This window comes from Suricata suricatta, chromosome 10 (assembly GCF_006229205.1).
Source record: "Suricata suricatta isolate VVHF042 chromosome 10, meerkat_22Aug2017_6uvM2_HiC, whole genome shotgun sequence".
NCBI classification, from domain to species: domain Eukaryota; kingdom Metazoa; phylum Chordata; class Mammalia; order Carnivora; family Herpestidae; genus Suricata; species Suricata suricatta.
The window spans coordinates 27,915,875-27,939,326 of NC_043709.1; the positions used below are offsets into that span (position 1 = coordinate 27,915,875).

At 36.6% G+C, this 23,452-nt stretch overlaps 1 protein-coding gene and 1 long non-coding RNA gene across 3 annotated transcripts in view; one reads left to right on the plus strand and one right to left on the minus strand.

Annotated features, from left to right (window-relative positions):
• LOC115305476 overlaps positions 1–11,422 on the minus strand; it is a 25,307-nt gene extending 13,885 nt beyond the window's left edge. Inside the window, exons 1-2 of one of the 2 annotated variants that reach the window (XR_003914797.1) lie at positions 11,261–11,422; positions 9,550–9,602 (exon numbers count right to left, since the gene is read on the minus strand). This is a non-coding gene — a long non-coding RNA (uncharacterized LOC115305476). The remainder of the gene's footprint in view (positions 1–9,549; positions 9,603–11,260) is intronic. The other variant, XR_003914798.1, reaches the window with a different exon arrangement.
• Positions 11,423–14,380: 2,958 nt separating this feature from the next.
• Positions 14,381–22,443, plus strand: LUM (lumican). Its single transcript, XM_029955745.1, has 3 exons — positions 14,381–14,688; positions 17,070–17,955; positions 21,552–22,443. The coding sequence occupies exons 2-3, from the start codon at positions 17,091–17,093 to the stop codon at positions 21,704–21,706; spliced, it is 1,020 nt and encodes a 339-aa protein (XP_029811605.1). The 5' UTR covers positions 14,381–14,688; positions 17,070–17,090; the 3' UTR covers positions 21,707–22,443.
• Positions 22,444–23,452: the final 1,009 nt, after the last annotated feature.

Sequence of the window (23,452 nt, forward strand, 5' to 3'; positions counted from 1 at the left end):
TAAGAATGATTATTATCAAAAAGACAAGAAACAGCAAGTGTTGGGGAGGATGTGGAGAAAAGGGCACCCATGAGCACTGTTGGCAGGGGGGCAACATGGTACAGCCAGTGGGGACAAAGTATGGAGATTCCTCTAAAAATGGAAAATAATACTGCCATACAATCCAGATATTCTACTTCTGGGTATTTATCTAAAGAAAACAAGAACATTAATTTGTAAAGATGAATGCATCTTACATTTACCAACATTGTTTACAGCAGTTAAGATATGGAAGTAATCAGAGTGCCCATCAATAGATGAATGGATAAATAAGAGGTGGTATATACACACAATGAAATACTAATCAGCCACAAGAAAAGAATGAAATCTTGCCATTGGTGGCAACATGAATGAACCTCGAGGGTATTATGCTAAGTGAAATAAGTCAGACAGAGAAAGACAAATACCATATGATTTTGCTTATATGTGGAATCTGAAAAACAAAACAAATAAACCAACCAAACAAAACATGAAACACACTCAGATACAGAGAATGATCTAGTGGTTGTCAGAGGGGAGAGGGTTGGGAGGAAGGATGAAATAGGGTAAGAGGATTAAAAGGTACAAGCTTCCAGTTATAAAATAAATAAAACCTGGGATACAACGTGCAGCATGTGTAGAGAGACTCCGTTAGACCTGCTGGTTTAGAGTCCCAGTCTTCACATGAGGATGTCCTGCACTTCTGTCACCACTTCCGCTGCGAAGATTTGTGCACTGGTGGGAGAGGGAGACCATGGAAGCTCATTTGTGTTCAAACTCTTACTGGTTTCCCAGCATTACTTTTTCCTTTCCACCTTTAGAAATCGTTTTAGGAAGAAAGTAATATTTGGAATTGAAGAAGGGAGTCAGAGGACTCAAATTAAACCACATGTTAACTGTATTCAAGAAATGATTACTTTATCTCTTTTTATTCTTTTTCAAAAAAATGTCACCCAAATATATACTATAACAGTGTTCTACAGTGGAATGAAGCAAGAATGTTATATAAATGTTAATAAAATCAAAGTCATGAATCTAAAAGTAATGGTACACTTCTATTCTTTGTTTACCTCCTTGTTCTTTTTAGTCTCCTTCTATGTAGACAGATTCATAGAACAATGGCAAGGATTTGCATTTATTGCAGAGTGACTGGAGAAACAGTCAAGGGAAATATAACTGGGAAGTCAGGCAGGAAAGGGAGGTGCAGAAGGGAGTCGGCATTAATAAGAATCCTGATCAAGTTTATGGACAAAAAGTGGTATTAGAAATCTGAGGAAGTGTTCATTGGTTGGGATCCATGATCAAGCACAACTGCACAACTGTTTTTCTGTTTAGATACTCATCTTCTTTTTCTCCAAAGTGGCAAATGAGATCATGATTCATTTATGGATTCTACTGTGAATCATGATCATGACGATCACTGAAATAAATGCAGACTTGCCAGCACTCCCTCCCTCTTCTGGTTGCCCAGTCTAGTGTACAGCCTCACTTCTGGGAAGACAACCCGCAGACCCACAAGCAAATTTCTCAGTGTACTTTTTAAGTTCTCCAAAGTCTGTTCCCAGAAAGGACATTAACCAGATCCAGAATAAATTCATTATTATTTTATTTTCCCTGGCTTCCAAAGGAAAATTAAATTCACAATTTGGCAACACGGTAGCTGAATTACTCTACTAACAATCACATTTTGACTCACCTTCCTGACTGGATGCTAAAAGTTTAAAAATAAAAATTTTAATCCTTTAATGTTACAGTATAAATTAGGAGATACTACGCGGAGTGGCTCTAACTGATTTTTGAAAAATTTACATCAAACATTTTAGAGGTCATAGATCTAAAGAGCAGAGTTTCTTTCAAGCAAACATCTTTGTGGATTTTATTTAAATGAACCTATAGTTCCACATGATGTTTGGGAAACTGCTATAGGCTGGCTAATGGCTTCTCAAAGGTATCTGCATTCTAATGCTGAAAGTTGTGAATATATTATATTATGTGGCAATGAAGAATTAAGGTAGCTGATGGAATTAAAGACACTACTATGGTGACTTTAAAACAGGGAGATTATTCTGGATTATCTTGATGAGACTAATATAATCTCATGGTCCTAAGAGTGGAAGAAGCAGGCAGAAGAGTCAGTGATACAGTGATGTGATTTGAGAAAGACCCAAGTGGTCATTGCTGGCTTTGAAGACAGTGAGCTTAAGAGACAAGGGATGTGGGTGTCTCTAGAAGCTGGAAAAGTCAAGGAAATGAATTTTCCCTTAAAGCTTCCTAAAGGGATGCAACCCTGCTGACACTGTGACTTTAACCCAGTGAAACTCACTTTGGGTTTCTGAACTCCAAAGCAGAAAAATCATGAATTTGTGCTCTGTTAAGGCAATAAATTTGTGGTACTTTCTTAAAGCTACAACAAGAAACTAATAATGGGATTTATCTAGATCCTTTCTCCCCCTGTCTCATTGTATTCCAGTCACTCTGATCTTGGTTCTGTTACTACAGAGTCAACCATTCAAGCAGGGACTTGTTCGAGAGTGAGAGCCAAACCCCTGGGATGTCAGCCAGAGATGGCGTGAGAATGATCATGGAGGGCTGATGAGTATGTGACTGACCTCAGAGATGAAAGACCATAGACTCAGGGGCCTTGGTGCCCAAGTGCAAGGAAAAATCAATGAAGATGACAAGAAGAGCAAAAGAACCATAATATAGATCCCAGCAGCCACTTTTTTCTTTATCTCTGTCCCCTAACTCCAGGACGATATATTACCCCCCCCCGCCCCCACACACACATCCAGGTTTCATTCTGTGGAAGATAATGGTAAAGGAGTTCATCTCGGGAAGGCTAAAGGGTCAATCTAAATTGAGAGAGACCACTTAAGTAGATAGAAATTAAAAAGTGTCAGTTAGTAAATTCAAATTTCCTGTCACCCAGTGTTGGTTAAAGGGAGATTAAGTAAAAAAATGAAAAAAATAAATATCCCAACATTTTTTGTACAACTGAATAAATATTCATTAATATTCAACCAATATGCATTAATATTCAACCAATATAAAAATGAATAAGTGGTCTGAGACTAGGTCGCTTCAACACTTGCCTGATCTATGTCTGACCAACAGGAATATTCATGAACACCCTGAGTTTTTAGATTTCTTTTTTCCTCACATTAGCATTATTTGTGGACTGAATACAAAAGCACAAGGCAGTTTATGCTGAACTCATCTCTGCTAGCCCAATGGGTCATTCTGTTTGACCCTGAATTTTCTCCACTGGAGTCACACATGTTTCCTTTAGAAAAAAAAAGAAAAAGAAAAGGCAGAGACACCATCTCCATATGAGAGTTGGAAAAGTACGTAAGTTATAAAGGGCTCTTTAGTGCAGAAAACTATAAGAAATCAGGCATTTGGTAATCCAAGTGTTCTTCAAGAGATGAATGACAAAGATATGGCATATACATAATGGAATATTACTCAGCCATAAGACAGAATGTGATCTTGCCATTTGCAACAATATGAATGGACCCACAGAGTGTCATGCCAAGTAAAATAAGTTAAACAGAGAAAGACAAATACCATACAATTTTATTTATATGTGGAATATAAAAAAAAAGCAAACAAATGAACAAACAAAAACCAAAAAGCACAAATAAATTTTTAAATGCAGAGAATAAATTGGTGGTTGCCAGAGGAGAGGTTGGTAGGAGGTGCGTGGAATAAATGAAAGAGATTAAGAGGTACAATCTTCCAGCTGCAAATAAATAAGCCATGCGGGTGAAAAGTGCAGCACAGGCAACATTGCCAATAGTCTGGTGATAACATTGTATGGTGACACATGGTGACTCCACTTACCGTAGCAAGCACTGAGTAATATATTGTACAGTCAACTAACTATGATGTATGCCTGAAACTTATATAACATTGTATGTCAACTCTACTGCAATAAAAAATAATATTAAAAGAAATCAGGCATTTGGAATCTGAGATATCCTTAGGAGAAGATAATTTTAATAGGACAAAGATAACTTTCATAGTACAAAGTAATTCACCATGTCTGATATTAGCCCAAGGCCTCCAAACTTAGGGTAATGGAATTTTCTATTTCATAGAGAAACAAAAATAGAGGAAAGAGTAGAATTAATTTAATTACTTCCATCTGATTATCCTAATTTCTTTTGGTGCTTGTTTAAAAATGCAGGTTTCTCAGTTACACACACTCAATCAGAATCTCCAAGGGACTTTTTTGGGGGAATTCATATTTTTTAAAGTTTCTTGAATGATTTCAATCAGCAAACAACTTCAATTATCACTGATATCTTAAAATTTGAGTTATGGCCAACTCTAACTAAAGAAAACAAAAAACATGACTTTAAGAAAATACAGAAATATTTAAACCAACAAATCACTACCAAAATTACTATAATGTATCTTGATCTATTTTCTCTTTGAAAAGTTTAGGACTTTTATTAATAGCTTGGTAACTTCATTGTTATGTATAGGAAGAAACTGGGTATGGGTTGGAATATAATAGGTTTGTACATATATATGTATATATATTTTTTGTATATGTATATATATGTATATATGTTAAATATAACATATTATATGTATACATATATATAAACACACACACATACACAGATAGTATAAAAAGGAAGCTTAGAAGCACACTGGAATTTTCAATATTGAAGTAATTATCATAAAAATGTTGTGGTTTATGAATAAGTCAACTCCAACTTGTATTTTAAAACCCCACAGCTATTTTCTGAAATTTCCTTCTGAAGCTTAGGGGAAACCATATAACCCTGGAAACTGTGTATCATTGGAAGCATATTAACTACTTAATCTTATAGGTCAATCATTTCCTTGCAAATATAATGAAGAATATCTGCAATGAAAGATACATATTCAATTTCAGGACTAAGGCTTTCAACATGAAAATAATGAGTATGAGTACTCATACCACTTGCTATTTAAAAGTCAATTTGTTTTTAGTGGCACCTACTTTATAATGAGTCAATGTTATGTCATTTTCAAAACATGCCACATGACTTTGGTACTAAAAAACACACTAGAATTAGTTGATTCTTTAAAGGTTTGTAGTTTAATGAGGATATGCCTACTGGACTCCTAGGAAGTGCTTATTTGTAACTTAGGTTAGGTCTAAAATATTTTTAATCTTATATGTTATTTACACATAGTTAAACCTTCAATTAATTTAGCTTCTTGGAAAATGATGTGTTCTGAACCACCATAGATTCCATCAGAAGACAAAGGGATTTTTTTATTTTTTGTATATTTGTTGATATTCTATTCATGAATTCAGTCATTGGAAGCCAGTTGATTTCCAAAAGTTTAGTTTCTTCTATGCTTTTGTACCTTTTAAAAGCTTTCCCTACTCCTGGAATTGTGGTCTCCCCTTGGCTTAACCCAGCTCATCCTTCACTTTATATAAAGCTTCATCTTGATTTTCAATTTTTAACATAAAACCTTTTTTAATAAATCATAGCCACTTCTGATGCTGATGCTGCATGAAATGGTAGCTCTTGGTTTTCCTCCTGTGGAAAGTCCACAGTAGCCTCGCTTCATGTTTATTTGTATCTCTTCCACCTAAACTTCCTAAACTTTGTGCTGCTTGAGGACAGGGATGGGTCTCTAATGCAATATGGTGCCTAAGACATTTTTGTTGTTGTTAGGTTTATTTATTTAGAGAAACAGAGAGAGAGAGACAGACAGACAGAGAGAGAGACAGAATGCCAAATAGGCTCTGTACTGTCAGCACAGATCCCAATGTGGGGCTTGAACTCCTGAACAGTGAGATCATGACCAAAAGTTTGCCACTCAGTCAACTGAGCCACCCAAGCACCGCTATGTGTCTAAGTCTTAATAGATTTTATGTGTGGACTGATGAGTGAATAATTTGGTTTTCCCTCAAAGGGCAAATCAGAAATTTAAAAGCTGTCTTATACTTACTTTGTAAGTTGGTATTGCTTTTAATTTGAATTGCATGTTGGGAAATAGCTCTGTAAGATTTTTTTTTTTTTTGCACTTACAATCTTTAAAGTTCTTAATTCGGTCCCAGATACAGAAGTTAGAAGGGAATGTTTTCATGTAGTTAACTTATTCCCTGGCAGTATTGCAATTGTTTGCACCAATTTCTGTCTATCTTCATAGTCATCTTTCTAGCAAGCCACCATCTTTGCTTCTGTTTTAGTCTAAAACTGTTGTGTCCCATTTGGTCTTCTTGCTTCCTCTTAAGATTCTATTACTTACAAATAATGACTAGCATCCTAAACCACTTGAATGAAAATCCACTGAGGATATTATGGACTAAGATGCCTGACATGAACTGACCATCATTACATCTTCCATCACAATTTGTATGTCACTTAATCATCAACCTTTTACCATCAGCCTTCGTTCAAAAACTCTAAAACTTCTATAGTGAGCACTCTTTCCTTTACTTCTTTATGTTTTCCTACCCAATTTAAGATTGATTTAAACCAAGAGGAGGCTTTCTCTGCTTTCCCATGCTGTGCTCTCTTTCACTGCATCCTATCATTTTATTTTATAACACTCATGATGAGTTGTAATTATTATTTGTTTTTGCATGCTGTTGAATGTAAATATTAGTAGAAATATTAAACATTTATGAATATTAAGCCTAGCTGTATACTTTTACTTTACAGAGATGAATCACTTCATGCTTAGAATGTTCTAAGTACTTTAATGTATTGACTAACTTAATCCTCTTAACATCCCAATCATGAAGATAATTAATCCTATGTTACAAATGTGGAAAATGAGGTTTAAAGAATTAATAGACAAAGAGTTAGTTCCAGAACAGACAATAGAAGAGACAGAACAAAGATTCCCATTTCAGAAAATTTGCTGCTCTTATTCAATACATCTGACCTTCCATGCCATTTGCTTTCATACATACAGAAAGCAGAGGACCCCTGTAATGGTAATAATAACTAACATCTATTGAGTGCTTACTACATGTAAAGAACTGTCCTGAGAGTTTTATATACAGTGATTCATTTAAGCTCATGAACAAGTTTTATGAGATAGACACAGTGACTGTTCTCATTTTACTGACGAGAAAACGGAGGCAAAGTGAATTGCCCAAGATCTCACAGTAAATATGTTACATAGCATTAATTATTAACCACTAGAATATATTTCAGTCAAAACAAATGCCCACACACAGATTCCTGGGGATAAAGCAAGGCAGAATGCTTGGTGTCAGCATTTTCTATTTTTATTTGTTATAATACAATGTTGAACTGTTTATTTTCATATTTGAAATAATTCTTATACTTCCTATTTCACTCCACCTAAATCCAATTAAATATGTGTAATCATAATATACATGGTACTGGAGATGTATAAAATCATAACACGCCAGCCATGCTTCACATGCAGGGGCTTGCATCTGTCACTTTGGATGACATCTCAGAGAAAATTCTAGGTTTGGATTTTGTTTTTTAAAAAGTTTTTTTAATTTATTTTTTGAGAGAGAGACAGTGAGAGTGAGCAGGGGAGAGGAAGAGAAAGAGAAGGAGAGAGAGAATCCCGAGCAGGCTCCACATTGTCAGTATGGAGCCTGATGTGGAGTTCGAACTCATGAACTGTGAGATCATGACCTGAGCGGAAACCAAGAGTAGGGCACTTAGCTGACTAAGCCACCCAGGTGCCCCTAGGTTTGGACTTTGAACTCTGAAAAAAAAATTATAATGTCATGGGCATATTTCTTGTGCTTTATCTGCTTTCATGCAAAATACAGGGAAGTTTAATTCTTTCTTGCTTATCCTGTCCAACACAATTGAAATCCACACCAGCACTGTACATTATAGAATTTTATGTTAGGTTTGATTTCACTAACTGAGGCAAGATAATCTGGAGGAAACTGTACCTAAAGAAAAGACTTAAAGAAAACTATTCTAGGGTTGCCTGAGTGTCTCGGTTAATCATTCAACCCTTGATTTTGGCTCAGGTCATGGTCTCAGGGTTCCTAGATTTGAGCCCCGCATCAGGATTCACACTCAATGCAGAGCCTGCTTGAGATTCTCTCTTTCTCTCTCTCTCTCCCTCTCTCTCTGCTCCTCCCCCTTTCATGTACTCTCACGCTCTCTGCCTCTCTCTTTCAAAATTAATAAACTTTTAAAAAGTAAAAGTAAAGGAAATTATTCTGAGTTCTCTGATAGACAGGGATCATAGTGTACCATGATTCTATCATGATGTATGCTTTTCAAAAATTAGTTAATTTACCATACAGATTCTGTTAGAAGTTAGATATTTGCACACAAAATAAATCACCTTGACAAATGCTAAAAGTCTAACCTTCCATGTCAAAATACAATACTTTAAAGATATCAACTTCACCTCAACTGATCTCATTCAAATGCAATAGCAATGGCTTTAGTATAACAAAATATATATAAATCCATCCAAAAAGTGAACAGATTTAGACCAAGAAATGTCCTGTAAAATATTTCATTCATTCAGTATATATATGTGAAGAACTTAGACCAAGCCTAAGAAACAGATAAAGCCTTACTCTATGGAAGTGACAGCCAAGAAAGCCAAAGTTATAGAATACATTCTAAAAAATGAACAGATAATTTAATAATTTCCAGAAATTGGTAAATGACAAGAAATTATAATATTCTAAGATGATAGAGCGTAACTGAACAAGGCTCAAAGATTGTTTCCATTGCAGTGGTTCAAAACCCGTCTGAGCAGGCTGAGGCTTAACAAGCCAACAATTAAGAGGTCTAGAGTAGCCGTGTTGATCTTTCAGACAGTCCACAATATAAAAATTATTCTTTTTTAAATTAATTAATTATTATGTTAAAGAGAGAGTGCACACCTGAATGAGAGAAAACACGGGAGGGGCAGAGGGAGAGAGAGAATCCCAAGGAGCCTCCAGGGTCAGCACAGAGTCCAACGCAGGGCTCCATCTCACAATGCCGGGATCATGACCTGGGCCAAAATCAAGGTCAGGTACTCAACCGACTGAGCCACCCAGATGTCCCAAATAATTCTTTTTTTTTTTTTTAATTATGTTCATAATAATACTAATATGTTATTTGTGCTTTTCACATTGATTCTCTCAGAAGTGGAAAGCAGAGCTTTCCAGAGGCTACAGGATATGCTAATCGACTTCTGCTTGTGTATTTTTGTACTTTCTAGAATTTTCTATGGAAGTAGTTTAGACTCTAAGTATATTTTCAGAGATTAGTTCAGTTCGTTCTCAAAAACAGTACTATGCGCCTTTTATTTTTGTTTATAGCTGTTGTCACAATAATCTATACCTTAGTTATAGTCCAACAAATCATTATTTTTAACCCTCAAATCTCCCTTGTGCCTACACAAATCAAGAAAAGAAGTTATTATACTCCGTGGTCTTGTTTTGCAAAAATATTTTGTGCACTATTTGACTAGTGCACAAAATTTGCTAAATACATAAACATTGATTGCCATGCAACTAAATAAAATAACAAACAGGTATGTAGAAAGCACTGAATCACTCACCATTGGGCAGAAGTGTAAGTTTGGTACACTCTTACAAATGCCATGCCGTGTGACTGTAAGAAACATTATTAAGACAAAATACATATTTTAGGTGAAAAATGCAGGACATCAAGGACAAGAGAGAGAGGTGGAGAGAAAGAGATGGAGGGAAACAAAATTCTCTTGTGTATATAAGACATGTCTGAAATATTTGAAGTAATAAACAAAGATCACTTTTAGAAACTGAGATTAGAGACTGGATAAGGGATTTGTCTGCATTTAACCCCCACATCCTGGTATGCTGTGAAATGTTTCCACATGTTAAACCATTCAGCTATATTCATTTTACAATGTAAGTGAATTAATATAAAAATATAACAAACCTTATTATTGATAATTAAAAAATATTTCACATAAAGTGGAAATGAGTATAAAATATAATATATATATTGTATCTATCCAGGGCACCTAGGTGGCTCAGTTGGTTAAGTGTCAGACTCTTGATTTCAGCTCAGGTTGTGATCTCATGGTTTGTGTGTTCAAGATCCACAAGGGATGCTCTCTCTCTCTCTCCCTCTCTCTCTCTCTCTCTCTCTCTCTTTCAAAATGAATAACTTAAAAAGATATGTACTTCCAAAAACTATAGACAAGTCCATATAAGTATAAAGATAATGAAGATGAAGGAATGTTCCATGGCTTATAAGAAATGCTAAAATTGGTAATGGTAGTAAGATTGATGTGAAGGGGGAAAATGGAAGCGCATTCATTTATTGTTCTGATTTAAAAACATAAACCATTTACCAAAAAAGGAATCTTCATTTAAAGTGACCTATTGAAATAAGCAAAATAGATTAAGTATGACCAATGTGAAGAATAAAATTGCAATACATGTGACAGTAGTTTGCAAATTATAAGAGAAAGCAAGTGGTCATTTTAATACCAAAAAGTAATTACACTATGTACATCTATATGATAGAATTCCATATAGTAAATAAAAATGGCACTTGAGAATAACGCTTAATGATACAGAAAGTTATCCATAGCTTACTGTTTTGTGCAAAAGGATACACACCTACAAGGCTAATGGTGTAATATTTTTGTGAAAATCAAAATGTCTATGAGTTTGTGTGTGTACAAACTCACACCCCAAGGAAAAACATTAAAATTTTATCATCTCTGGACTAGGATATTTATTTTCATCTATTTCCATGTAAATATTCTCCAAATGTGCTAAAACAAACTACTTTTATGAAACTTATAATCAGAAAAAAGTGAAGTTTTAAACCTCAATGGATAAAATGATGGAAACAGAACTTTCTCCTCCACTAACAGGGAATTGTTACTGTTTTTCATCATAATCTCTGCTCATGGATGACTTCACTTATGTAGATGCACAGTCACGTATCACTAGAGATAGAGTGCAGGGAGATATGAGGTACCATCCATCTAGCCCAAAGGGAAAGGAATGCCATAGTTTGGGTAGAGTACTGGTAGCACATTAGTTTTAGCTCTTCGCATGAAGATAAAACAGCTATAGAATTTGGGAAATTTGTTTAACACTACCCATCAATTTGATGATCTCTGAAATTTTTCCAAATCTGTGGTTCTACGACTCTGAATAATTACTAATAACAGTTATACAATACTAAGCATTTCAATGCATCAATCTCTTATACAGTAGCCCCCCCATCCCTTATCCGTGGTTTTGCTTTCCACGGTTTCAGTTACTCACCATCAACTGGAGTCAGGAAGCAGATGCTCCTCCTTCTGACAATATATCAGAAGGTCAGGAGTAGCGTGACACTACCTCACAATTCTCTTTACTTCATTTCATCACACAGGCATTTTATCATGGCGTATCATTACAAAAAGAAGGTGGGTGAGGGCAGTGCACTTTAAGTGCACTCTCTCTTGGGAGACAGAGAAAGAAAAAGAGAGAGAGACCACATCACATAACTTATATTACAGTATCGTGTTATAACTATTCTATTATTACTCGTTGTTATTCTTTCTGTGCCTAATTTATAAATTAAACTTTATCATAAGAATGGATGTATATATGGGAAAAACATAGCATGTATAAGATTATCTATTATCCGAGGCCTCAGGCATCCAGTAAGGGTCTTGGAACGTATGCCCACCCTCCCCATGCCGTGTTATGCCAAGTCCTGACCCAACAGCATTATACACATCGTGTTCTTTGATACTCACAAGATTATATATAAACATCGTCATACTCATTTTAAACATGAAGACACTAAGGCTACCAAGATTACTTTTTCAAAATATTTTTTTATCCCTGATAGTTTGCTTAAGTTTCCAAATCTGTATCTATCTTTCCACCAAATCTGGGCTCTTTACTACTTACTTTCTTACTCCAGGACTGACTTTTCAGAGATTACTAGCTAGCTTGGACAAAAAGAATCTGCCATCAGAATGGTTTTGGGAAGGAAACAAGGAAGTTGTGGTGAGCCCAGGGTAGGGGGAGGGTGCATTGTGAGAAATGCAGAGCTGAGTTCAGAATGAGGTAGATGAAAGGGTCATAATGTTCCCATCACTCTTGCTGACCTCAGTCACTGAGGGAATCCATGGGCAGGCGAGGGAAGGCTCAATCATTTGAACATGGATATTGATAAAACCTTCAACATCTATTGCCACAAATGACCTTACTGCATTTGCCAGGGTGGAAAGTTCCCAGCTCACCGAGAAGTCTGAAGTGTGGATGTGAGGGGCGGGCGAGGGGGGGGGGAGGGGAGGGTGGAGTGCATGTAAGTGTGTTACGTACAAGGAAGGAAAGTAAGTACTGCTTAGGTTTTTTTTTTTCTTTTTGCTGTTTTAAAAACCATTGCATAGTTAACGTTTCGGTTCTCAACTAATATTGTCTGTAAAAATATTCCCAGATGATTAAATTAACTGATTTGTTGTAGCGCTATTTTGTCCATGGTCTTCTCAGTGGATGAATATTTCAAGATTTTGCTCTTCCATTTATTTGTGAGGTGAGGTGACTTTTAGTGAATTATTTAGACTTTCTGAGTCTGCATTTCTACTTCTGAAAATGTGGTAACACTACTTACCTGGATTTTAAGGCGTAAAACTTAAAGTAAAAAATATGTGAAAATTCTGAGAATAAAGCATCAGATAAAGTAAACTATGAGTAGTGATTTTATTTCTTTCTACCAGACTCAAGAAATGTGCTTTTAAGTTTGAAACATCCAATATATTGGTGTCAAAGAACTGATTTATTTAAAAAAAGAAAGTATATGTTGGTATATAACCTTCCCAATGAGGTAATAAAATCTAATGATTTTAAACTCTATTACACATGCCCCATTACATTTATTGCTTACTAAAGAAAAATCCTAGGAGTAAAGAACTGGAATTTTTCAAACAAAATTTCAAACTGTAGAATTTGACATTCTAATGCTTAGAATTGTTTAACTATCTTCTTATAATGAACCACTTAATTATATATAATTGATCTAGATCTCTTTTTTCTGATTTCTTGAAGTTTATTCCCTTTCTCTGTTATAAAACAAAACCTTCCTCTAATTTTCTTAAAATAATGAAATGTTATGCTGAGTTGATTTATCATTCCTTGAGTTACTTTCAAGAATATTATCTTTTGTTTTTTTAATAGTTCCATGACAAAAAGAAGGCACTGTTCCATTAGTTTTTCAGGCAAATGCATTAATGGCCAGGGAGATTGAATAACTCCACAGGTCTCTGGGGCACCTGTGTGGCTTAGTTGGTTAAGCATCTGACTTCACCGCAGGTCATGACCTCACAGGTTGTGGGTTCAAGCCCCACAATGGGCTCCGTGCTGACAGCTCAGAGTGAGAGCCTGTTTTGGATTCTGTGTCTCCCTCTCTCTCTGCTCCTCCCTTGCTCACTCTCTGTGTGTATGTTCTCTCTCTCTCAAAAATAAATAAACTTAAAAAAACACAACAACTCCACAGGTCTCATAGCTAAAAGTGATATATTTAAGTTATTTTAAAAAGGGAAAATCTTACATGTGGTCATTTACCATAAAATATCTGACTCTAAAAGTTCCTATACACACAAGGAACTGAAAAATTTGGACGTAAAATAATTTCTTTAAATACAGCTGATATGATCATAATTTGAAATAAACAAGAGCTGAGTATATCACTCATTTGCTAAAAGCATGCATCAGGAACTGACAATTAAAGAGCTATCAAACCAAGCCTTTGGGAGATTACAACTTTCCATAACTTCAAGTTTTGGGGAAAAAAATACTGCTAGCATGCAACAAGAGAACAAAAGATTACTGCTTTGTGATATTTTTAGTGCACAGTTTTTTTCATGTTCTTTTATGTTTTTTGGCATTAAGCTATAGAATACCATCCACAAGTAAGATTTTGGATGAATTCCTAAATTAAATCCACAAAATAAGAAACAGGCAGGACATTGCTGATTGGTTCCAGATCTGAATAACATAAAATAAATCCTCTTAACGTAAGAAATAAACTGGAAATGTTGATCTTACCTTTTATGTCAGTGTGTAAACGAAGTATTTTTCATATTTTAGAAACGAATGTAAGTTACCTCCCTGGCCTGTAATCAAGGTAGTCCAAGTAAATAAATATAAATTTCAAGAGTATGGGCAAAAAAAGATTCAATTCCTCTGAAGACTCATTTGCATTTTCCTGAAATTATTTGTTGTGTTTATGATTTATGAAACCTTTAGATGGATCTGATAGTGGGTTGAGAGAATAGCACCTAATTATTCCCACACCTCCAGGGAGAAGGAGCGCTACAGGAGAAATGTTCCTACAGGAGATGTCTCATTTGCAGCAGGACTCAGTTCTTGGTTCAAAGCTATGGTATTTGGGCTAGTGAAGCTGGACTCTCTCTCCCATTCCATAGGGAGTGAGCTGGGCAGTCCTTGCTCCCCACGTCCACCTGCACTTCGTTAGAGAGCAGAAGGCTCACATGCCACCACCCCACAAGATCCCCACAATGACATAACTCCATGCAGAGACTGGCGTGACTGGGCTGGGTTTCCCCCCTTCAGCTCTTGTATCACTAAGAATCTGGCAGCCAGTTCCGTCCTGACAGAGTGCACAGCATATATTGGTGGATTCCTGTCCATAGTGCATCTGCTTTAAGAATTAACGAAAGCAGTGTCAAGACAGTAAGGTAAGTGCTGTTTTAACTATAGCACTGGGGATGCCGGCTGTTTGGGACAGTGTTTATTGTAACAGGAACGGAAAAACTCCCAGAGCTACTTTGCCAATTGCTATTCAACAGCAAATCCACAGTTTTGCGCATTTACTTTCTCATTTTGCTTAACATGCTTTCCATGATTTATGGATTTGAGATAAATTTTATAAAGTATATGCTGTACTGCCTGGCAAAGGAAGTTATACAAAATTTCAAAGTTGTAATGAGACAATACTTAAAACTGAACGTACTAAAAAAGTTTGGCATTTAAAATGTTTGTTATTTTATACTAATTACTGATGTATGTTAGCGTTGTTAGAATCTCACTTTGAAGGGAAGAAAGGCCATTTCAATTAGCATTCAAAATATTTTGCAATAAATATATTGTTCTAATTTGTTACAATTGACAATGAACATGTTATAAAATGTGAGCTAAAAGACTTAGACATGAATCACTTATTTCTATTTTGTTAATTTTAAAGATTTGTTTTTTGGATGCACCTCTTAAAAAAACATGTTTTAAACAAATTCTGGGAAAGCTGATTTACTTTTTGAGAAAAGCATTTCCTCCATAGCCACAGGTATGTGGGAAAAAAAAAACTGGGAAAAAGAAAAGTGTGCTTTTGCCTTATAGGAGAGTCATTATATGGTTACAAACTCTCTTTGAATTCAGAACCCTCATTTTCACTCTGCCAAAAAGTATGGAAGCATTTTTTCATTACTGTCCAGTACTCACTTTATAGTGGCCATGACTGTTTCAATGGATACGCAATTTAAACCAAGTGGAGGCTTTTTAATGAACCCAAGACAAATCTTTACAACATTTACATATTACAACTTAAAAGAATCCTATAATTACATTAACACTAAGTAATTGTTCTCATGGCCAAGTCCTGTCAGCTAAATTAAATGATGCCATCGTAATCTTAGGGAATAATAATTTCCTGAGAATCTGGCTACATGTTACATTATGTCAGCTATCAGAGTGATTCCAACAACTTTTTTGAAGGTTTCATCTGCTAAAATAAAGTGCCTTGTAATTTCAAGTTGAAGCAAAGAAAAGATGTCTCAATTTCTGATACTAAACATTCCTACTTATCCCAATTGATCTAGATACATAAGCTTGTACCATATTTCTCACAAGAAGATATATTATTCTATGGTATCTAGTGGAATGTGGATGCTCCTTCACATTACGATCTCCCTCCCAAAATTACCCCTCAGCCATAACTCTCCACTCTACAAAAGTCCAACTTTTTACCTAAACTGCTAGCCCTCTATTTCCCCCAAGCAATTGCAATATACTTTATTGAGCCTCACCTTAGAAATGTGTTCATATGAAAGGATCGTTGTTACAGCTTATTTTTAATTTATAGTCTCAATTTTGTCCTTTCCTACATGGTTCCAAATGCCACTGTCCAATGCAGACTTCCCTCAGTTCTACCTCTTTTCCACTTCCATGCTGTGAGAGCACTAAAATCCAGAGAAGTGAGCCATGCTTTCCTAAATCTTGAAGAGGGTAGAAAAGTGGTGAGTAATTGAGAAAGGACAATTTTAATTCAAAACTTGAAAATAATAGATGTTTTCTACCAGTAGGATTTCTTTACTGGTTTAATTATTTTTAGAATTTGTGATGTTTCCCTGATTAATTAAAATTAATTTCTAAAATGAATACACTAAATATCAGTTTCAGAACACAGTTGTGTAATGTGCCTAAAAGTACAGAATGTCAAAGACAAGTCAAGATGATATCAACACACACACACACACACACACACATCACGGATTCTGTCCCTCCTCCTCAGAACCAACAATACCCAGGCATTTTTAAAGGAACGTACACCTCTCAGATACACATAGATAAGAACAGCTTTCCTTCAGGCGCAACCACAGATTGCCCATGTTCCCAGTGAGGGTCTCCTTAATGAGACATTTTAATGACAGTGAATGGTAGGGTACAGGGTACAGCTTACAATTGTCTTTTCATTTTCATTTTTCTGGTTTGGAAGGATGTTCTGAAGCAGTGTACTAACATGGTAGCTGGTGGGCACCACCCAGAAACCTATTGCAGGAAGGCATTTCATGAAGCAAGGACCTAGAGAGATTGTTGGGCCTGGCTCGCCCAGAAGGGGGCGCGTGTGCATGCAGTCTGACCTGAAGCCTGTTCACCACCCAGAAGTTGTACATGGACATCTTTCTCCTGATGCTTAAATATAGATTAAAAAGACATCATTAGGTGCTCTAAAAATACTATAAAATAACAAAACACATTTGCTAATGCATTTAACATTGCAAGTCCAATATCCTTTTCCTGAAAGTATACTAATTTATAAATTCTATGTTTTCACTTTATTTAGGAGGCAAAGCATTTGTCGAACATGAATCCAGGTGTGTTTATTCTCCTCTTGGCATTAACTGGTGGTGCCAGTGGTTATTACTATGAGGATTACGATTTCCCTCTATCGATTTATGGGCGATCATCACCAAATTGTGCACCAGAATGTAACTGCCCTGAGAGCTATCCAACAGCCATGTACTGCGATGAGCTGAAATTGAAAAGCGTGCCGATGGTGCCTCCTGGAATCAAGTATCTCTACCTTAGGAATAACCAGATCGACCATATTGATGAAAAGGCCTTTGAAAACGTAACTGATCTGCAGTGGCTCATTCTAGATCATAACCTTCTAGAAAATTCCAAGATAAAAGGAAGAATTTTCTCTAAACTGAAACAACTTAAGAAGCTGCATATAAATTACAACAACCTTACCGAGTCTGTGGGCCCACTCCCCAAATCTCTGGTGGACCTGCAGCTTACACACAACAAGATTACGAAGCTTGGCTCCTTCGATGGACTGGTAAACCTGACCTTCGTCCACCTTCAACACAATCAACTGAAAGAAGATGCTGTTTCAGCTGCTTTTAAAGGTCTTAAGTCCCTCGAGTACCTTGACTTGAGCTTCAATCAGATGTCCAAACTGCCTTCTGGTCTCCCAGCATCTCTTCTAACTCTCTACTTGGACAACAATAAGATTAGCAACATCCCTGATGAGTACTTCAAGCGTTTCAGTGGACTGCAGTATCTACGTTTATCCCATAATGAACTGGCTGATAGTGGAGTACCTGGGAATTCTTTTAACGTGTCATCCCTGCTTGAGCTGGATCTCTCCTACAATAAGCTTAAAAACATACCAACTGTCAATGAGAACCTTGAAAACTATTACCTGGAGGTCAATGAACTCGAAAGTAAGTAGAAAGCTGTGCCTGTACTTGACTTTTTTTACATGCCTGGGCTGTGTAACGTCAATACAGTCTCTGGCTCTATTAACAAAAATGAATAAAAATACCAATAAAATATTTATCCCTCTAATTCAAGTACAGCAGAATTCTAGTTCAGTCATTTATCCAAAGTTTGACCTTTCTTTGGAGTGCCCAGGTCAGAAACCATTAAGCTCATAGAACTTAAATACCAATTTCTTCAAATTTGATATGTTGGGCTAATTCATCCTGCTGTGTTAGCTCTTGATATTTGCTATCATTGTCTCTGTTCAGATTTAGATTTCTGTCCTACATTTATTTCTTGGTAATGTCTAGCTGGGGAAAGAATGAACAAGCCCAGAAGAGGGATGGCTAGCAGACACTTTCAAGTGTCCCTCCTGCTTATCTCCAGAGCAAGAGATACTCATGGTCTCCTCTGATATCTTTATATGGGACTCCACATGTTACTCTGCTGTCATTTACCAGCATTTATCTCTGTCCTCTGTGTTATGGTGTGTGTGGTCTTCAAAGTGTTATTATGAAGAAGGTGAGGAAGATTAAGGAGGGAAGGAATAGGGGCACCTGGGTGGCTCAGTCGGTTAAATGTCTGACTTTGGCTCAGGTCATGACTCATCGTTCCTGAGTTTGAGCCCTACATCAGGCTCTGTACTTACAGCCCTGAGCCTGGAGCCTGCTTCGGGTTCTGTGCCTCTGTCTCTCTGTCCCTCCCCTGCTTGCAATGTGTGTGTCTCTCTCTCTCAAGGATGGATGAACATTAAAATTTTTTTAAAGGAGTAAAGGAATATGCTGAGGGTTCAGAATATTTTTAATAGTATGAAAGATCTCCTTCTTTTATACACAACATTTAACCTCATTTTATTTTCTTAGTTTTTCTCATTGCTTTCTCCTGCCATCATTGTATTTTTTAATTTATCTCTGGGTAGGAGTTTGACCTGATCCACTTAAGCTGTTTATGTATTCTTTAGGTCTTCTGGGACATTTATCAATTAAAGCCATACAGATTCCTGTGGGAAAGTGAAATTCACCAAACTCCACCTTAGTTTTTAACAAAGGCTGGTAGAAGGGAAATGCTATGGTTCATGGACAAAGTTGTTTAACTAAAAAGTCAGGTGGGAAACATTGATTCACTTATAAAACAATCGTATCTGCAAATAATCTATTGAAATTGAACATCTTTATACCATGAAAGTTGGTTCTTTTGTCATATTAGTTAAGGATATTGACATTTACATCCAAAAATTACAATGTGACTTATTAATATGATACTTTGTCATTCTGCAACAATTTTGTGTAACTCCTCATAGGGTTGGGGTGTTTCCAAGATGGAGACCATGACCACCAGCTCTGAAACACCACAGATCCTTTCTTGTGCCTGGAAATCTTGCTTGTTATATGATATAGAGTAAAGTTATCATAGCTTAACCTTTACAGTCATTTCCAGTGGAAAACTCACTCTGTAGCAATATATGGTCCCATATTATAAACATTTGTGGTCAGGAGGAATGATACTCAGACATCCCCAAATGCTAATGGGATTTAAGATATTTAAGGGCTGAAGAAACCCATTTGATTTGGTTGGTGGAGTCTATCCATGTGAGTAGGACTACCTCATACTCTGAGAAGAAAGGAAAGACATACAGATGCAAGAACATCTGGAAGTGTAAAGACTCATATGAGTACAAGAAGGAAGAGGTGATATAGGAAATGAGAAAGGTGGTCTGGAACAAATGCCAGTGGGCACTCAGTGTCAAGCTGAGCTTGAAACCACACATAACAGTCATTTGAAAATGCGTGTTTAGTTACTCATTCCTTTCTCATCCTTGACATTTAGGTATATCCATTTCAAGCATTCTTGTTGTTTGACTTTGCATGTATGCAATTCAGTTTATTTTGCTACATAATAATTATGTATAGCAGTTGTCCACATTCTCTTAAGATACAAAGAGCCCCTTCATCTTTTTCTAGTATTAGGAAATAAATAGTCAAAGAGTATTTATCATATTTCAAGCTTGCAACTTTTAGCTTAACCTAGTCACAGATTTTCCTAATTTGGAAAAGGAGGCAAAATTCAAAGGACATCAATAGTCATTCAGCACATTTAGTGTGCTAGTACTCTGTGCGAAGTCACTTCCATACCATAATCATTTCAATCTTTATGTAATACTGTGTGATAGATATGTCATAGCTAATAAGAATATCAATGTCCCAAAGTCACTCAGATGATAAATGGCAGAGATAGAAAACTAATATAGGCCTAAACCCATGTCTTTTTCCATTTTTCCATGCTTTCTCAGAGATAGGTACCATTATATTCCTTAAATTTGACTGATGAATTATTTAAAGACAACATCTTAGTGGAGAGAACAGTGTGCTAAGCCCCACTGAAGTAGTTGTTAACTAGAATTTAAGAATGAAAGAAAATAACAACAAAGGGACAGAAGACGTGAGCAAACATAGGCAGTTCCTATGAACACATACAGATCATGAAATCTAAGAGCAGCCTCAGTTTCTACTGAAAACTAAATCAGTTTCTCATTTGTGGCAGCTTTTCTTCACAGAAGGAAAGGGCACAAGCTCTGATCATGGACATTCTGTGATTTGCTTTTGGCTTTGGAGTTTTGAATTATTTTCATGAAGGGTGGTTGTTGGGAAACTCCTCAGAGGTCATCTAGTCTCTAATTTTAAGATGCAAAACCCCAAGATGCTTATATTGGCGAGGTTGCTCACACAATAGCACCGATCTTAGATTTCTTCAGCTAGACTAAACATTTCAAAAGAGTGCTCAGATAATATGACACATTAATTGAATAGCTTTTAAATTCCAGTGTTTCTAAATGCAGAACTAATAAATGATAAGTTCTATTCTCTCAAACATTCAACTGAATCTGATCTACCTTAGGCTTTTTAAATTTTTTTTATTTTATTATTTATTTATTTTTAATTTTTAAAAATATTCATTTTTGAGAGAGAGAGAGAGAGAGAGAGAGAGAGTACATGACCATGGGAGGGGCAGTGAGAGAGGGAGATACAGAATTGGAAACAGGCTTCAGGCTCTGAGTTGTCAGCACAAGCCCAATGTGGGGCTCAAACCCATGAACATGAGACTCTGACCTGAGCCAAAGTCAGACCCTTAACCAACTGAGCCAGCCAGGTGCCCCGATTTTATTATTTATTCTAAGAGAGACAGAGATGGCATGAGCAGGGGTGGTGCAGGGAGAGAAGGAGAGAAAGAATCCCAAGTAGGCTCCACGCTGTCAGCACAGAGCCGGACGCAGGGCTCCAACTCACAAAACTGTGAGATCACAACCTGAGCCAAAACCTTGAGCCTGAAGCTTAACCCACTGACCCACCCAGATATCCCTCTACCACAGCATTCTTTGCTGAATATTACTGTGTCATTTGGTAGCTGAAATACTCCCGTAGTAGTTCCAAATTCAAAGATCCATCAATAAGTGGGAAGGAGTCCTAGGAGACACCACTACAGATTGGAGCTTTTCTTAAGTGATCAGTTCAAGCTCATGTGCCAAAAAAGTAATGGACATGTTCTATTCTTTAATTTCCAGAGTTCGAAGTAAAGAGCTTCTGTAAGATCCTGGGGCCATTATCCTACTCCAAGATCAAGCATTTGCGTTTGGATGGCAACCCTCTCACGCACACCAGTCTGCCTCCCGATATGTATGAATGTCTACGTGTAGCAAATGAAATCACGGTTAATTAATAGCTACGAATTCCAATTCTGTTGAGGTGGATCCCGGAGCAACATTTTATGGTTACATTGGTGTGTGGGGGGTGTGTGTGTGTGTATATGTGTGTGTGTGTGTGTGTGTGTGTGTGTGTGTCACTTTTCATAGTATTCATTTTTTGTTGCTGTTTATTACTTCCACGAATTTCAAATTCTAAGGGAAATGTTTTGTAAACATTTTACCACTTTTTTTTAAAGAAAAGATGAAAGGCAGGCCTATTTCATCACAAGCAGAGACACAGACGCACACATAGACTACCAACTAATGCTTTATTTGTAAATTTAGTGTTTTTTCCATCTTTACTGTCAAATGATGTGCAGAATCTTCTACTGGTTCTATAGAAGTTAGGCCAGCATCAAAATTCCTAAATTATAACTCAATGTGCCCAAAAGCATGGGCTACCCACATATGAATGTTTAGCGTCTTAAACCAAATTATCTCAGTGTTCAAATTTCAACACTCAAATTTGTTTAGCTGAAAAATAGGTAGCAAATTTTGAGACCAATGATTTTTCAAAATACTAGACCAAATTCATGAAACCCCATACAAATAACGTGATATTTTCAGTATTAAGGATTTATATGGTTACCTAATGAAACTTTTCTTTTCTAGAATTATTTTTTACTCTAAGTCATGTGTATGTTTCTTTTTAATCATTTGCATGTTATGTTTAACAAGCTAATAGCAAAATAAAACACAGCAAATGGCATCACTGTGTTTTCTTTTGAAATTCATACTTCTCATATATAAAATGATGGATAAAAACTTTAAAAATATCCTTAGCCTACAATATTTGACTTAGGTTGAAGAGTTTTTCACTAAATACATTATCTGCTTCTAGCATCCATTTGCAAACAGCTTTGAAACACAACTTACAGCATGTACTTAAAGGGGTGCAGATCCCAATTTCAGCTTGTGCTGGGGGAGGGGATTGCCCCTACTGAGTAATTCTCTGGACACCAACTGAGTGTCCTACAGTCCTACTCGTTTTCAACACTGTCTACTAAAGACAGCATCAGATTTCACAGGTTGAGGGTTCAGTCTTATAAGACTCCCCACACCTCCATGCTTCAGATGCCAATCCTAAACCCAGGTCACTACCTGTACTTCTGATCAACTGGCTACAAATCAGAGGTTCCTAAGATCCCCTCCTTGGGTACGATTACTTTGCTAGAGTGGCTCATAGAGCTCAGGAACTCTGTTTATTCACTAGATTACCAGTTTATTATACCAGCATATATATAACTCGGGAATAGCCTGATAGGAGAGATGCACGGGGTAAGGTGTATGGGAAGGCACATGGCTTCCAAGTCCTCTCCAGGAGCACTGTTCTCTCCAAACCTCCACAGATTCACCAATCCAGAAGCTCTCTGAACCCCTCTGCATTGCAATTTTATGGAGTCCTTGCTGCACACACAGTAATGATTAAATCATCAACCACTGGCAACTGAACTCAATTTCCAGCCCCTCTCAAGCCCCTGGAGGTGGGAAGGGGGCACTGAGAAATCCAACCCTTTAATCACATGGCTCGTTCTCCTGGCAATCAATCCCCATTCTTGGGTTATCAAAGTGCTTTCCAAAAGTCGCTTCTTTATCATAACAAGGGATAACGTTATTGTTCTTAGGAAAGGGAAAAGCAAATATTTTAGGAGTATGAGCCAAGAACCATGGACAAAGATAAAATATATATGAGGAATATATTCTGGACATATGAATGATCA